The 14,422-nt window shown below is 36.1% G+C and overlaps 3 protein-coding genes across 4 annotated transcripts; 2 read left to right on the top strand and 1 right to left on the bottom strand.

The window, feature by feature from the left end:
* Positions 1–391: 391 nt before the first annotated feature.
* Positions 392–7,797, bottom strand: Smr (nuclear receptor corepressor smrter). Its single transcript, XM_015937718.3, has 3 exons — positions 7,332–7,797; positions 2,563–7,077; positions 392–2,490 (listed from the first exon to the last, which is right to left on the bottom strand). Exons 1-3 carry the CDS (start codon positions 7,350–7,352, stop codon positions 838–840), a joined length of 6,189 nt encoding a protein of 2,062 aa, XP_015793204.1. The 5' UTR covers positions 7,353–7,797; the 3' UTR covers positions 392–837.
* A 204-nt stretch (positions 7,798–8,001) lies between these two features.
* On the top strand, positions 8,002–11,416 carry Cka (Connector of kinase to AP-1). Of its 2 annotated transcripts, none has more exons than XM_015937719.3 (3): positions 8,002–8,166; positions 8,939–10,520; positions 10,599–11,416. In XM_015937719.3, exons 1-3 carry the CDS (start codon positions 8,146–8,148, stop codon positions 11,117–11,119), a joined length of 2,124 nt encoding a protein of 707 aa, XP_015793205.1. In that variant the 5' UTR covers positions 8,002–8,145; the 3' UTR covers positions 11,120–11,416. The 2 variants fall into 2 exon arrangements, with proteins under 2 accessions (XP_015793205.1, XP_015793206.1); XM_015937720.3 differs by lacking the exon at positions 8,002–8,166 and adding an exon at positions 8,200–8,340.
* Positions 11,417–11,994: 578 nt separating this feature from the next.
* On the top strand, positions 11,995–14,194 carry LOC107369745 (uncharacterized). The gene is made up of 2 exons (XM_015937721.3): positions 11,995–12,232; positions 12,379–14,194. Exon 2 carries the CDS (start codon positions 12,517–12,519, stop codon positions 13,678–13,680), a length of 1,164 nt encoding a protein of 387 aa, XP_015793207.1. The 5' UTR covers positions 11,995–12,232; positions 12,379–12,516; the 3' UTR covers positions 13,681–14,194.
* Positions 14,195–14,422: the final 228 nt, after the last annotated feature.

Below are 14,422 nucleotides of genomic sequence, written 5' to 3'. Positions count from 1 at the left end.
GACATTGGGTTCTATGGAGGAACGACCATTTTCGAATGCATTCTGCATTTGAGCTCAAAAAGCAACCACAGAAAAGCAATTTCTAAACATTTTTCCAGCACTGTGTAATGTAATGTAATGTGTAATGTTGTTATAAAATTGGGATGGGCATTAAGTAGTTTGTCACTGAGAAGGAAGGGTTGCTATGAACCGTAATGATCTTGGGCTATTTCATCTAATGAAAGTTGTTTAATTAATACGGAAATCTGGATTATTATTTCCTTTGTTTTCGTATCTCAATTTGACATTAATAAATAAACAATGTTGAATTTATTAAATCCTTGAACTAAATTGAATGTAAATAAAAAGCGGTAAAATGTTTTAATAATAGTGAAAACTGAAATTAATAGGATTTTTTGAAAGGATTATGTTTATTTGCAAAAATGAGGTTGAGTTAAATTTGCTGCCAAACAGCCAATGGTATGCTTTGTCCAAATGAAACAAGTTTCCAATCATCACAATAATTAAACATCGGACTAATTTTGTTATGATCTTGCCAAAAATTGTAATTTGAAAGTAATAAATACACTTATTATAACAAGAAAACAATGAAAAATCGAGTCAACTCTTGTTGTCAAGGCATGAAATTTACATTACAATTCACTTTAGCCTATTATTTATTTCTGAATTTCACATTTGAAGTCAATCTGACATCATAATCAATAATTGCTGTAACATAAACAATTAGATTTTGCGATTCAAAACCTTTAAATTCATCATAATTCCATGCTTGTGTTTGCTTAAGATAAGTAAAACAACAGGCTGTTCGTCTTTCTCTAAAAAATAAAATTCATCAAATCATTTATCATCATTGTCATCACTTGCCGCCGGACTTGGAGGTGAAATCGGTTCAAAATTGTAATTACTCATCCAGTTAGCAGAACGGTAAGGACTTTCGGCACGTGGTGTTTCTTTGGATTGATTTTCATCGATATTACTACTCGAACTGTTGGTCGTTGTAGCTGCAGTGGTTGTAGTTGGGGTCAAATTATTGCTGCTACTACTAAGCGAAGTTTGAGCATTTTCATTATCAATCTTTGTTTGTTGCTGCAAAGCTTTCCTTAATTTCCAATCTGAATGAGGATTCTCCGAATGTGATGTTGCCTCAGATGATACACAGGTATTAGTTGAGTCACCAGGTCTAGAGTTGGGTCTTGAAATTGAGACAGTTGTTCTATTTGATGTTTGAATTAAAGAGCTAACAGGAATTTGAAGAAGAGGTTGTACTTGGGAAGGATTATTTTCTTGTGAGCAAGGTATGATTGTAACTGGTTGAGCAATTGGTGTGACTTTTGAATTGTTTGAAAAGCTTTTAGAAATTATTGTCGCAATATGATCCCTAAAGTTTTGGTTGGATGTTGGATCGTCTTTTTCAATTTGATTAATAGGCATTTGTTGAGGCTGTTGTTGATTCTGATCGAAACTGGTTCGATTATCAAAAGATTTAGAAAGGTTTTCTTCTCTCTCTTGTTGCTTATTTTGTTCATTCATTGAATAACTAACAGCATTTTCATTTGCCGATGTTGAAACGGCCGGTCTCACTTCACTTGTCTTATTCTCTGCTGAATTAGGCGATTGTTGAGATTCCTTTCCAGGTCCTTCTTCACCCGATTGATTAATTTGATGGGTAATAATAGCATCGATTATATTAGCTGCGGTAATCTCTCCTTTAGAATGGTTTCGAGGATTTTCATCTTTTTGGAAAGACTGGGAAAATATTCTTGAAGCCTCGATATCCCCTAATTCAACTAATTGAGCTCTAGAAAGATTTTTAGATTGATTATTCTGCAACTCCGCTGACTCTGCAGATTTACGTCCATAGGAATCTTGTAATCTTGAGTCCTGGTGTCTCAACTCTTTCTCGAACGACTCTTTCGTGAAAGGGAGTCTATGACTAGTCTGGGGACTTAAAGACTCGGATGAACAAGGTAAGTATTTATTATCCATAGATTTATCTTCTTCGGAACGGTTAACACTACTTCTACCTGGTTGTTGTTGAGGATCGTTGCTAGGCATTAAACATCGTTTATCTGCTTCAAGTAATCTCAGTCTATCATCCATTCCAAACCTCAAATTGCCCATATCTTGAATAGGTCTTGATCTTTGATGCATATCATGTAAAGTTTTTTCGATAGAATCATTGGATTGTCTCTCATTCGAGGGTGACTTAGATTGACGTACACTTCTAGCTAAATTCATTATTCCCATGCGCTGTTGATCTTCTCTTGTGGGTGGTATCGCAAGACTTTTTTGCGCCACTGCAGCATCAACAAGTGTTTGAAAAGCGTCATGTGATGTGGAATAACCTGGTGATGAACTCATGAATCTCGGTGACGGCCACGGTTCTTGTCTCATTCCGACATCACGCGGTGAGTTAGATTTTACACTTTGAATAACCGATTGTTTGCAACCAGGAGCATTGTACTGTTGAATTACATTTTGACGTTTTGCCTGAAAACAACAAAAATAGTATGAGCAAGGTTCTTTAGGTGAGAAAATAAATATATTTAAAAGGTAACTTACCATCGTCACAATAGGGTAACCAGGCGTTGGACCTGCTTTAGAAATCCAATGCTCTGGTGTTGGACTTGATCTAGAAGGATTGGAGTGCATCAATCGAGGTGCCACAGATGAAGGATTGGGATATCTGGGATCGTTATTTCCCATAATAACTTGAGATGGCACTCCACTGGCAGCAACAATATTAGCGATATTGGCCGGAGGAGCGAAGGGATACATTGATGAAGGTACTCTCCCTTGTGGGGACATATGAGGATTTGAGTCTGCTGATCTCATTAACAATGAAGATATGGAATGTGGCTCTTTAACATCAGCTGATGGATTTTGACGAGGTTGCATTTGTTTTGATGTATTAAAATCAATCATAATTTGATTGATACTTGATTGAGATTCAACTTGGAATTTAGGTTTCATGTGCCCCTCATTAGGAGGAAAATTAATAGGTGACCCATGGTATTGTGGCTGATTTTGAGGTTGATAAGGCATGTTTGACCCTGGCATCCGTCGATAATAAGGATCCATAGGACCAGTGTCATAAACACCAGGTCCATATGGTTTACCTAGACCATCATGTCGCATAGGAAGCTCATTCTTACGTTTAGAGTTATCTTGAGGAACCGGTGTACCTAAAGTTATAGAACCAGAGTCTTTTGGATAAGTAGGTGTAAGTTGTCGGAACAACCCTTCGTAACGATTCTGGTTATATTGATTTGAATGCATTTGCCCATGCTGAGCCATGATAATCGGCGTTCCTTGAGTGATTGAGCCCGAAGCAGAGACCATTTGCGGCGGGATAACTTTATCTCGGTAGGAAGGCTGAGGGGATAATTGCACTCCACTTGACATTGGATAACTTTTGCTGGATGCAATCAAAGGAGGAGGAGGAGTATGAATCACAGGAGATGCAGAAGAGAGAGGAGGTTTGTTAGTTGGCGTTCTTATTGCAGGTCTAAGTAAAGGTGAGCCACTTGGTCCATAAACCATCATAGAGCTGAAACCGGGTCTGTCGCTAAACATGAAACCACTTTCTTCTGCCCTAGATGATTCAATAGGTCTGTTACTCATGGGTACGTTTTCAGAAGATGATAAATTAGAAACAGGTAAGTCAGGAATAGGCGTCCTCTTTAATTGATTGGAATGAGCGGGTGGAGGAGTTGGAGTCATGTGATCATGAGGCACAGGAGAATTTTTAAACTCATTTCCGCGTATATTGGGAGGAGAGTCAAATCTTTCTCTTTTAGGAGGAGGTAGATTGCTTTGAGAGTAAGGCTCTTCTAATTTGCGCGTCTTCTTACTGAGATCTTGAATCTCATTGTCGTGATCACTTGAAGGGGGATGTTGGAACACAACGCTTGTAGGATATGTAGGTGGATACGATGCCATCATAGCAAGTCCTTCGGGTTTAATGTATGGATGAGGATTAAATCGAGGAACACGAATCTCATTTGATGTTGATGGTTTGATGTTAGCACCAAACTTGCAAGGCTCGGAAGGTATTTCTTTTTTAATTTCAGGAGGATAAATTGGAACAGGTGAATTATTTATTAACATTGGATGGCTTTCTCTGCCAGATTGAGGTGGCATGCCTTGGCCACTTGGACCACTGGAGTTGTAAGATCCAGTAAGAGAGTGGTTAGCTTCTGGTACGAGTGGCAAAGTCAATGGTTTACCCGAAGACATGGGTGAACGAAAACTAGTTTCAATGACCCGATGAATTATATCACTAACAAAGCGGGGCTTTTCTTCTGGGAAACTTGCAGGTGGTGGTCCGAGTACATTTTCAGTTTTAATTTTAAGCAAAGGTATAGGGTTAGATGTTGGAGGTCTTATGGAGTTAGCATCATGATGAATAAGAAATGGAGGTGCACGATAACGTTGTTGTGCAACAAGTCCTTCCATAGGTCGGCTAGAGTGAGATAAAGCGGGTTCCAGTGTAAAAGCTGGATCATGACTAGCTGGTCTCACAGCTCGATCAGTACTAGGAAGGATGACATGATTTGATGAAGGAAAGGCAGGCATAACCGAGTTTGCTCTTTGTGGTAATTTGGACGAAGGTGGAGAGCTTCTCATGTCATCATCGCCATTACCTCGTCCTTCATCTGCACTGACCGTAGCACTACTATCATAATCACTCTTAAGACTACCTTGTGAAGTACTTATCGCTCTGAGGTCACCTAATTTGTTTTCAGGGAAGCTACTCAAATCACTTCCATCTCCACTAGTTGAAGAAGAATTTCTCGGTTTTGTTGTTATCGTCACACTTTCACTTGTTACAGGAATCGTCTGTGAAGTAGTTACTGCAGCATTGTATTGATTACAGGTATTTGTAGTAGTTGTTGTTGGTACAGTTTCACCAGATGAGATCTTGGTTGGCGGGCTAGATGTGTTAATTGTATCATTGTTTGATTTTTCTACTCCTTCATCAGCACTTGATGTTGCCTCACTATCATCTTCACTATTATCTTTCCAATAATCCTCTGAGTCACTCGCTTGAGGCTTTGAATCGCCGATTTTACTCCAGTAGCTATCAATAGATTGGTTCAAATTTAATTTGTACTTGTAATTGAAATAAAATTCTTTGCACTGATCAGCATCCTTTGATCCCACAATAGTAGATATTTCGCCCCAGTTTTTACCCTTCGTAGAAAGTCCATCTTTTAGTTTATTTATCTCTTCGTCCTTCCAATCATGATATTCATTAGTGAAAGATTTCCGAGTATAAGTTAATAAGGGCGAGATGGCTCCAATTCTTCTAGAAATGCGTATTACACAGCGAGTACAACATTTACGTATATCAGGCGGAATGTTCATTTCTTTGGCAATAGATTGTTTTAAATCATTCGGCAGATCAAACCATTGTTGCGGTAGAAGTTTTAAACGCTTAACCTTTCGCTTTGCAGTTTTACATGATTGAATAGGACACTCTTTCCGTACATGCTTGAAACGACAATTCAGGCAGACTTTTAATTCTCCTTTAATCTCGTCTAAATTAATACCATAAAGGTGATAATTTGACTTAGTTATAGATGAACATTTGCTATTAGGAGGTATAACATCTTCACAAACACAGCATTTAATAACTAGTCCATCACACTTGTTCTCCTCATTGTCACTAATATCATCAGCATTGCCTTGATGTCTTTTGTTACTAAGATCTCTTTTTCCATTGCAGTCATTGAGCCCTTTAGTTCCACTACTGGAGGTAACACCGGGTAAAGGCAAAGAAACGGCAGAAGAGTTATCGGGCTGATTCCCAGAGTTAGATAAATCCTTAGATTCACCTTTAGAAGTTAATGAATAATTAGAATCAACATCGTTCTGAACTACGACATTCTGAGAAGATTCACTATTAGCTTCTGTCCCGGATGCAGCTTGAGAAGATTCATCGGCTTGCCCTTTAGCATCTGATTGTTGTTGAGATGCCTGTTGAGCTTGCTGTTGGGCTTGTTGTTGCTGTTGTTGTTTAACAAGCGCTCTTGTTCTCTTCTTAACTTGTTTTCTCAATAGTTGCTTATAATTTTCTCTTTTTTTGGAGAGATAATAATAATGGACGCAATCTGGTACTGTTTTTCTCTCTAAATAACTCGCAATCAGACCAAAATTTTTCGGGTGTTGCAGGAATTTTTCTCTGAATATTTCCTTCTCATGATCCAGCCAAACATTAATTAACTGTAATTCTTTATACTCTTCTACAGGGTTTTCAACTAAACCATTTGAATTAATAAATTTATATCTCCTAGTTTTATCATCTTGTATTATTGGTGGAATCACTGCGCAACTTCTCATTTTACGATCTTCTAATTCCTGTTCTTGAAGACCATCCATTATCTCTTCCAAGTCAGCATCGCTCCTTATTCTTTGTCCGGCTCTTGACAGTCTTTCACGATCTTCTCTTTGTTTTCGCAATTCTGGGAATTGTTTTTCGAAAAATTCTCTAGTCTTGTTATCTTTGGCTTTTTTACTTGGATTACATTCACTTTTCTCAAGCTTTTTAAGCCATTCGGACATTAATCTATCATATGTTTCCAGAAGATATTTCTCCCTTGCTTTTCTTTCTTCATGGCGTCTCTTGAAATATTTAATCAATCTTGGTTTGAAAGTTTTGAATTTTTCTATGTTTTTGTGATAAACTGGTGAATCGGAGGGTTGATTATAAAGAGGCAGATCAAATTTTGGACCAAGTTTATACAAAGTTGCATGTGATTCTCGAGCTTTCTTCCTATTCTCGGAATATATGTGTTGAGCAATGCTTAGCTGCCGAGTCTCAGATGAATTATCCACATTTTCACGAACATCTTTGACCGAATCCCTGGATACAGCTTTCAACTCGAGCTGCTTCTTTCTCTCTTTTAACTCGGAAATTTGAGTCTCTGTTTGTGATATCTCACGATCAATTTTATCAATATTTTGTAATAATTCATCTTTAGACGTCCTAAATGTTGAACTGTAATCTGGTTGAGATTCTTCACTAGGTAATGCTGGTGAAATTGCTTCCACTCCAGGGTAATAAGACGTTTTCTGTGAGAAGAATGAAAGTGAATGGATTTAATAGATTGAAATTTAATACAGTTAATGAGATAGATTAATGATATTTTTCTCCATTTAATGAGAAAATGTGCTTTCTTTTGATTTAAAATAATCTAAAGTATAAAATAAGAATGATGATGAAGTAAATATAGATGAGAGATAGAAGAGAAGGAGATTGACACTAACAGAGAGGGAGAAGAATAGGAACAAAGATAAAGAAGAGAATGCAGAATAATATGACTTACCATTAAAGAACCGGAGCTCATTATATGGTCACTTTGATTGGATAATGTCTTTTAAATACAACCAATAATAATTAAAAGTTCACTAATTCAAATGTTTACTCTTGATTTAACCACAATTAGTCTCCACATTCACGGTTAGATCAGACTAATAAAAAAAAGAAAGAGCCACAGAAAGAGAAAAGAAAAGGAATATTTTGTCTGAAGCCAGTTCACTATAAGCCATTCGTGTAAGCCAGCCATTCTTCCTTCCAATGAATCTTACATTTGCAGGTTTAAGGATAAATGGCGTAATGAGTCGATGGCCTTAACAGCTAACAATGAAACAGTAAAGACTTTTACTGCCATCTATCAATCCTTCTTTTTACCTTTTTTTCAATGAGCTTTTCGTTTAAAAAGTGTAATAGTTACTGTAACCAGAATCTGTGGACTCTCTTTTTCATTTTAACCTGTTGTCAAAATAACCAGTCTTGCTTATTATCCTTAAAATAATGTAACCGGTTACCAGTAACCAGATCTTTCCAGGTAATCCTGACTATTTAATGATAAAAGTGTGCAATTTAGTGCTTTAATTTGCTTCTCGTAGGGACATCTATCGCTTCTCTGGATCACCATTTTACTGAGCAATGAAAAACCAATGCAAAGCAGGCTTGTTGATCTATTATGTTGGCTCTTTCTATGTCCCTTTCTTTTTTTGCCTTCTACTAACCCTGTAGATTTAATTGTGTTGTATCAACAAAAAAAATTTTGAATTAGTAAACTTTTAATTATAATTGGTTATATTCAAGGCATACTATCCAATCAAAGTGACCATATAATGAGCTCCGGTTCTTTAATGGTAAGTCAGATTAATCTGCATTCTCTTCTTTATCTTTGTTCCTATTCTTTCTTTCTGTTAGTGTCAATCTCCTCTCTATCTATATTCACTTCATCATCATCATTACTTCATGTCTATGCTTAGTTAAATTTGGAAGCAATTGATTTTTAATAATTAAAAAACTACATTCTAGCTGTAATCATTTTTATGGCATTGATTAGAACAATCTTTTCATTCATTACTCTCACAGAAAATGTCTCATTACCCTGAATTGGAAACAATTTTCCCCAGCATTACCCTGTGAAGAATCTCAACCAAGTTTCAATTCTGCGTTTAGGACATCTAATGATACATTATTACCAAAATATTTGTCATGAAAGGGAATTAGAGATAACATGAATAGAGATTGACAAATTAAATGAAGAAATGAGCATCCAAGACTTTTATTAATATAAAAACATACAGCTGAAGAGTTGACATTTATATAAGCAGGCACTGACCCAACCTTTGTATCATAGCTATTTCATCTTGACATTTATCCCATATTATGCATCTGGTTATTACTATGTTTCTAATCATTCTTTATCTTTTTTTCCTTTCATGAAATGATTGCAATGGCTGGTCAACTTTAAATTGGACAATTTCACTGTCTTGCACCGTTTTGCTCCTACTTCTCAACTGGCGCTCATCATTCTTGTGGAATCTATTGGATCATTTGCAATTACTCGCTATTTGTTTTCCATGACGTTTGATTGATTCCCATCATGTTTAAAATTTTCATTGGTGATTCAAGCTTGAATCGAAAGCTAACTCCGGAGATTCATCAAATATTAATAATAACAATAGTAATAATAACGTTAATAACTCTGGAAACAACCAAACGAATCCGGGACAACCACAACCTCAGACTTACACAATTCCTTGTATTTTACATTATCTGCAAAGTGAATGGCAGCGATTCGAACTTGAAAGACAACAATGGCACATTGAAAGGACTGAGCTTAAGGCAACTATTTCTTTACTTCAAGGTGAAAGAAAAGGCCAGGAGAACCTCAAAGCTGATCTTGTCCGAAGGATTAAAATGTTAGAGTACTGTCTAAGACAGGAAAGAGCTAAATATCATAAGCTTAAATATGGTGTAGATGCTCCTACATTAGATAATTTTTCAGATGAAAGTAAAGGAACTGGTAATAATGATACCGCAGATGGTGATACTTCTGGTGGTGGGGGTGCAAATTGTGATTCAGTACTGGAAGCTGATGCCGATGGTGTCAATTGGAAACACGGTAGACAATTATTAAGGCAGTATTTACAAGAAATTGGTTACACAGATTCAATTATTGATGTTAGATCATCTAGGGTTCGTAGTTTGTTGGGACTAAATAATAATTCCTGTCAAGAAGATGGTGGAGGTAAAGGTAAACAAGTTATGGGTGTTGATATACGAAGATTAGAACAACAGCAATCTCCTGCCATGGCTGTCGTTTCTGACGCAGAAGCAAGTGTTTTGGCAACTTTTGAATTTTTGGATAATCAGTCAAGGAAGCATAGTAATCGCAATTATGATCAAATGAATGAAGACTCTGAGGATGCCGAAGAGGATGAAGATGATGGCATCGAACCTGAAAATCGAACACATAATATGGATTTAGAAACTGAAGAAGTTTTAGCCGAATTTGACTTTCTCGGTAATGGGTCTCAAAAAGAAGGTGATATGAACTGCTGGCGGTCAGGAGCATCTAAAGATGTTGTCGAATTAGGTGATCTAGCAGCTTTAAGTGAGGAATCTCTAGATGTTAATGGTACCAGTGTTGGTACTGATGGTCTTCAAAATTCATTAAATAGCGAATTTAGGAAGACATGGAATCCACGTTATATTCTTAAAAGCCATTTTGATTGTGTCCGTTGTCTTCGATTTCACTCAAGCGAACCTTTGTTAGTCACTTGTTCGGAAGATGAAACACTTAAATTGTGGAACCTCAACAAAACTCAACCACCCTCCAATAAAGGTAAACAACAAGCAACACAAGGGTATACCACTTTTGATTTAGATCCAGTTTACACTTACCGTGGTCATGATTCCAAGGTACTTTCTTTGACTCTTATCAAAAACACAATATACTCTGGGTCTCAAAACGGAGAACTCTTCATTTGGACTATACCTTCAAATATAGCCAATATTGATCCCTACGATTCATTCGACCCTTCCCTTTATCAAGGCAGCCTGGAAGGTCATCATGATGCTATATGGTCTTTATGTTCATTACCAACGAGCAGTGAAAGTGATTCTCTTTTATGCTCTGCTAGTGCGGACTCTACAATTAAGATCTGGAATATTAGCACTAATCAATGTGTTAAAACTTTCACATGGCAAGGTATGCAAATCTCAATTGGCTTTATTTATTCAAATAATTACATGTTTATTTTTTTCTCTTTAATTGTTTTTTATACAGAAGCCGATTTAAGACCAACAAGTCTCGCCAGTATGCTTCCTCATAGCTGTAGTTCAACTTCATCTTATTCTCTTCTGGTTTCTTCTTTCACCGATGGTTCCATACACATTTACGATGTAGAGTCAAGCACCTTCAATCAACCCTTAGTGACACTTAAATCAGCTGACTTAGCTCGAGCTAACTCTATAGATGTTCATCCAACTATGCCAGTAGTGGTCAGCGCTCATGAAAATCATAAAATTAAATTTTGGGATCTAAATAGTGGAGAGTGTATACATGAGATGGTGGCTCACCTCGATGAGGTGACCAGTGTTGCCTGTGATCCAAATGGGCTCCACTTACTCAGTGGTAGTCATGATTGTAGCGTCAGACTGTGGAACTTTGATTCTAGAACTTGTGTACAAGAAATAACCTCACATAGAAAAAAGTTTGACGAGGCAATATTTGATGTTACCTTTCACCCTTCTAAACCTTTCTTCGCCAGCGCCGGTGCAGATGCCTTGGCCAAAGTTTTTATATGAACATAAGTTTTTCCTTCTCTAATCACAACCATCAACATCAACAAAACAAGTTACAAAAAAAGATCAACTATTGTAACACCAATCATCACCAATTGATTCGCGCAAAAAACTTTTTCCTGATTATTTCCACTTCGTGGCGTTGATAATACTTTTACTCTCACTTTCTTTCTCTTCCTTCTCTTTCTTTCCTTTCTTTTCTTCTGTCTTTCTCTCTCTCGCTCTCCTCACTCATATTGTCACAGTTTCAATTGATAAAACAATAAACACTAGTAGACATACCTTAAAAGTACATTTTAATTTAACTGTGTCAAAGATTAAACATTTATTTTAAAAAATATGTCAAGAATGCTAATCAATAAACACTATAGTTGGGCCTAAGCAGATAGTGGAGACGTGGATAAGCTAAATAAACAAGTAAGTAAACACTGATATAGATAGGAAAGATTGTGAATACACTTAAACACTATAACTGATGATTTGTTTATCAAATTAGTTGTCACAATAGCTTTTAATCAAACAAGAGCAAGTTTTTACACGTTTAGAAATTAAAAAAATTATGTAAAAATGTAAACAATTAAACAATTAAAATAGATACAACATCAGACTGTAATCCTTGTATCCAGTATGACTCGAAAATGGAAGATATTGGAAGACAAAAAGTGGGCTGAACCGCTAATTGCTCAGTTTTGATTAAAATAACTTTTTAAACAAAGAATATTGTAGATTAAACTGTCAAAAAATCAATTATAACGATAAAAATAAATAAAACTGGTTTGATTATTTATAAATAAACATTTAAAGGTGAAACTAACAATTGAGGACAGCAACAATCAGGTATAAAAGGAGAGTTTTTTGCAGTTGAGTTGTCAGTTTTTGTTCAACTCTACTCGGGAAAGGATGGCGCATCAGGATCAAGTCCTCCACCTACATCTTTAGTCTTGAATGAGCTATATACAAAGGATTGCTCATTGCAAGGTTGTCTTTGTTGTTGTGAACATCTTGAGAGTATAATTGCTTATACTTAGAAAGATATTAAAGTTAATTTGATACTATAAAAGTTGTGATTTAATGCTTTTAGCTTTAAATACGTTGCGCGTATTATTTACCTGTCAGGTATATAAAAATTTCAATCTAACCTAACATACCCTAACCTAATTTAAAATTATTTAAATTATTTATAAAATTATGAATTGAATGTTTGATGATGATCCTGATTAATTATTTGATGATCCTGATTTTATTTGATGAAATGGAAATAGCTCGTACAAATTGAAAAACAAAATTCGTATATCATTGTCTGATTACACTTCCTGATCACGCTATCCTGATACGTCACCTGAATACGTCACCTGATCTCGTTACCTGATTTCGTTGATAGTACCAGAAAATACCGCAAGATGGCAGTTGTCGTGAAAAAAACAAACACGATCCTAATACTTATGCAAGCGGAAAGCGTTTATGATAGTCCTGATTCTGAAGTCGAAAATTACCTGGTAAATAATGTTGAAATAATTAATCCAGCTGATCCAGATTCCTGTGGCACTTCTAAAGATACATTCAATAAATTACATGCGCTGAAACGTCAAGATTTATTAACAAAATACCAGAGCAGTTTTACTGACGAAATACCAACGAAAATCCCGCCGACGAATTTCCGGGATTTATCCAGCCTCAAACAGGGAAGTTGCATTGACGAATCCTGTTTAAATGACTGGGCCAAGCATTTAATCAACGTCTTCAGTCTGACAGAGAGCGTATTATACATCCCAACGTACCTATATCGATGCTTCTTTAATAATGTAATGGAGAATTTTGAGGCCGAAAAGTTAATCCGGTACTTAGCGAACAATAAGGCGCTTAAAAAGGATTATATTTTGGTTGGAATTCCAGCCACGCCCATTGGCCGTCATTGGACCCTCGGGGTAATTATGCTTAACTCTCAAAAGATTACCCTACTTGATCCCATTGACGGCTCTCCCGGCATCGATAATCGTCACTACAACTACTTAATGCGGATAACTTTGTTGGCGCACAAATTGGCTGGTGTTGAATTTTATCCAGATGAATGGAAATTGTTTTACCCTTTGAATATCCCAAGAACTACAAGTCAAGCAGATGCTGGGATTTATGTTTGTTATTTTATCTACAAAATAGCCTTCAGGAATGCTCTATCAAGTCTCCTAGATACGACTGCCAGGGATTTTCGTCGACGAATCCATTATGTACTTTCGTCAGCCAAAGAAATTTTGCCTCAGGGAGACTCTAAAAAATATCCCAGGGAAAAGCTTAGCCAGTACATTCAATATCTTAGTCACAACTTTAGACAATTATTGCAGGTCCAATCTTTTGATGCAATCGCCTTGAATTCAACTCCTAACATGGGAGTTAGAGAATGTTCAGATTCTTTTTGTACTCAACAATTGAATAATCTTTCAGACTTTGATCAGCTAAAGTGCGTCGGTTGTCGCAAATATCATCACATCAAGTGTTCTGGAGCAGATCCTTCAACAGATTACTTCTATTGTTTTACCTGTTCTGCATTGTCTCCAATTTCAGAATAATTGCATTTCTTTATCATGAAAAATATATTCAACTCCCAAACAATCATGACCAGTTATATTTTCATTTCTGAATCTCCACCTAGATAGAGAGAGAGAGAGAGAATTCCAATCATGACAAATTCAAAAAAATACAGAAAAGCACCCATGTTATTCATTATTATTATGTTAGTACAAAAAGTTTTTTATATTGCATTCAATAGCAATACAAGAAAATATTTATTTCTTTGAAAAAACGAGTTGCCATTACTTACATGGTTTGACCATTTCACTTGGACCAATTAATAAAAATAAGTTTGCCAGAGTCCAATTGTAATCATCAAAACTTGTAACCCAAAAAAAACATTTCACTTTTTTAATTTTACACTTAATGTTAAACGAAAAAAAAAAAATTTTTTGCTTTTATATAACGAGCATTTTTATATGAATCATGCAATACATTGTAATCAAATTGTTTGAGTGAAAATCAATAAATTTTTCTTGTCAAGTTGATCCTTAACCGGATCAACCCAAGAGACCTCATCCTTTGCTTTCATTTCAGGTCTGCAAATGAGTCTCAACAGATTGGATTAGTGATTAGGAATTGATATCGAAGAGAAACATTATTAGAATCTTACCTGATTATCTCGGTGATGTAATGAAAAACCTTTGAACACATTGAAACTCAAGGCACTTATCGGGTTTACGCGATCGCGAGCTCTTCAATTAAAGAGTTTTGTGTTTAGTAAAGTTCAAGCATTCACTT

Source organism: Tetranychus urticae, chromosome 1, assembly GCF_039701765.1.
Source record: "Tetranychus urticae isolate SD_2017Ah chromosome 1, NJAU_TeUrti_SD_1.0, whole genome shotgun sequence".
Lineage (NCBI taxonomy): Eukaryota > Metazoa > Arthropoda > Arachnida > Trombidiformes > Tetranychidae > Tetranychus > Tetranychus urticae.
This window is presented reverse-complemented; position numbering and strand designations above follow the sequence as displayed.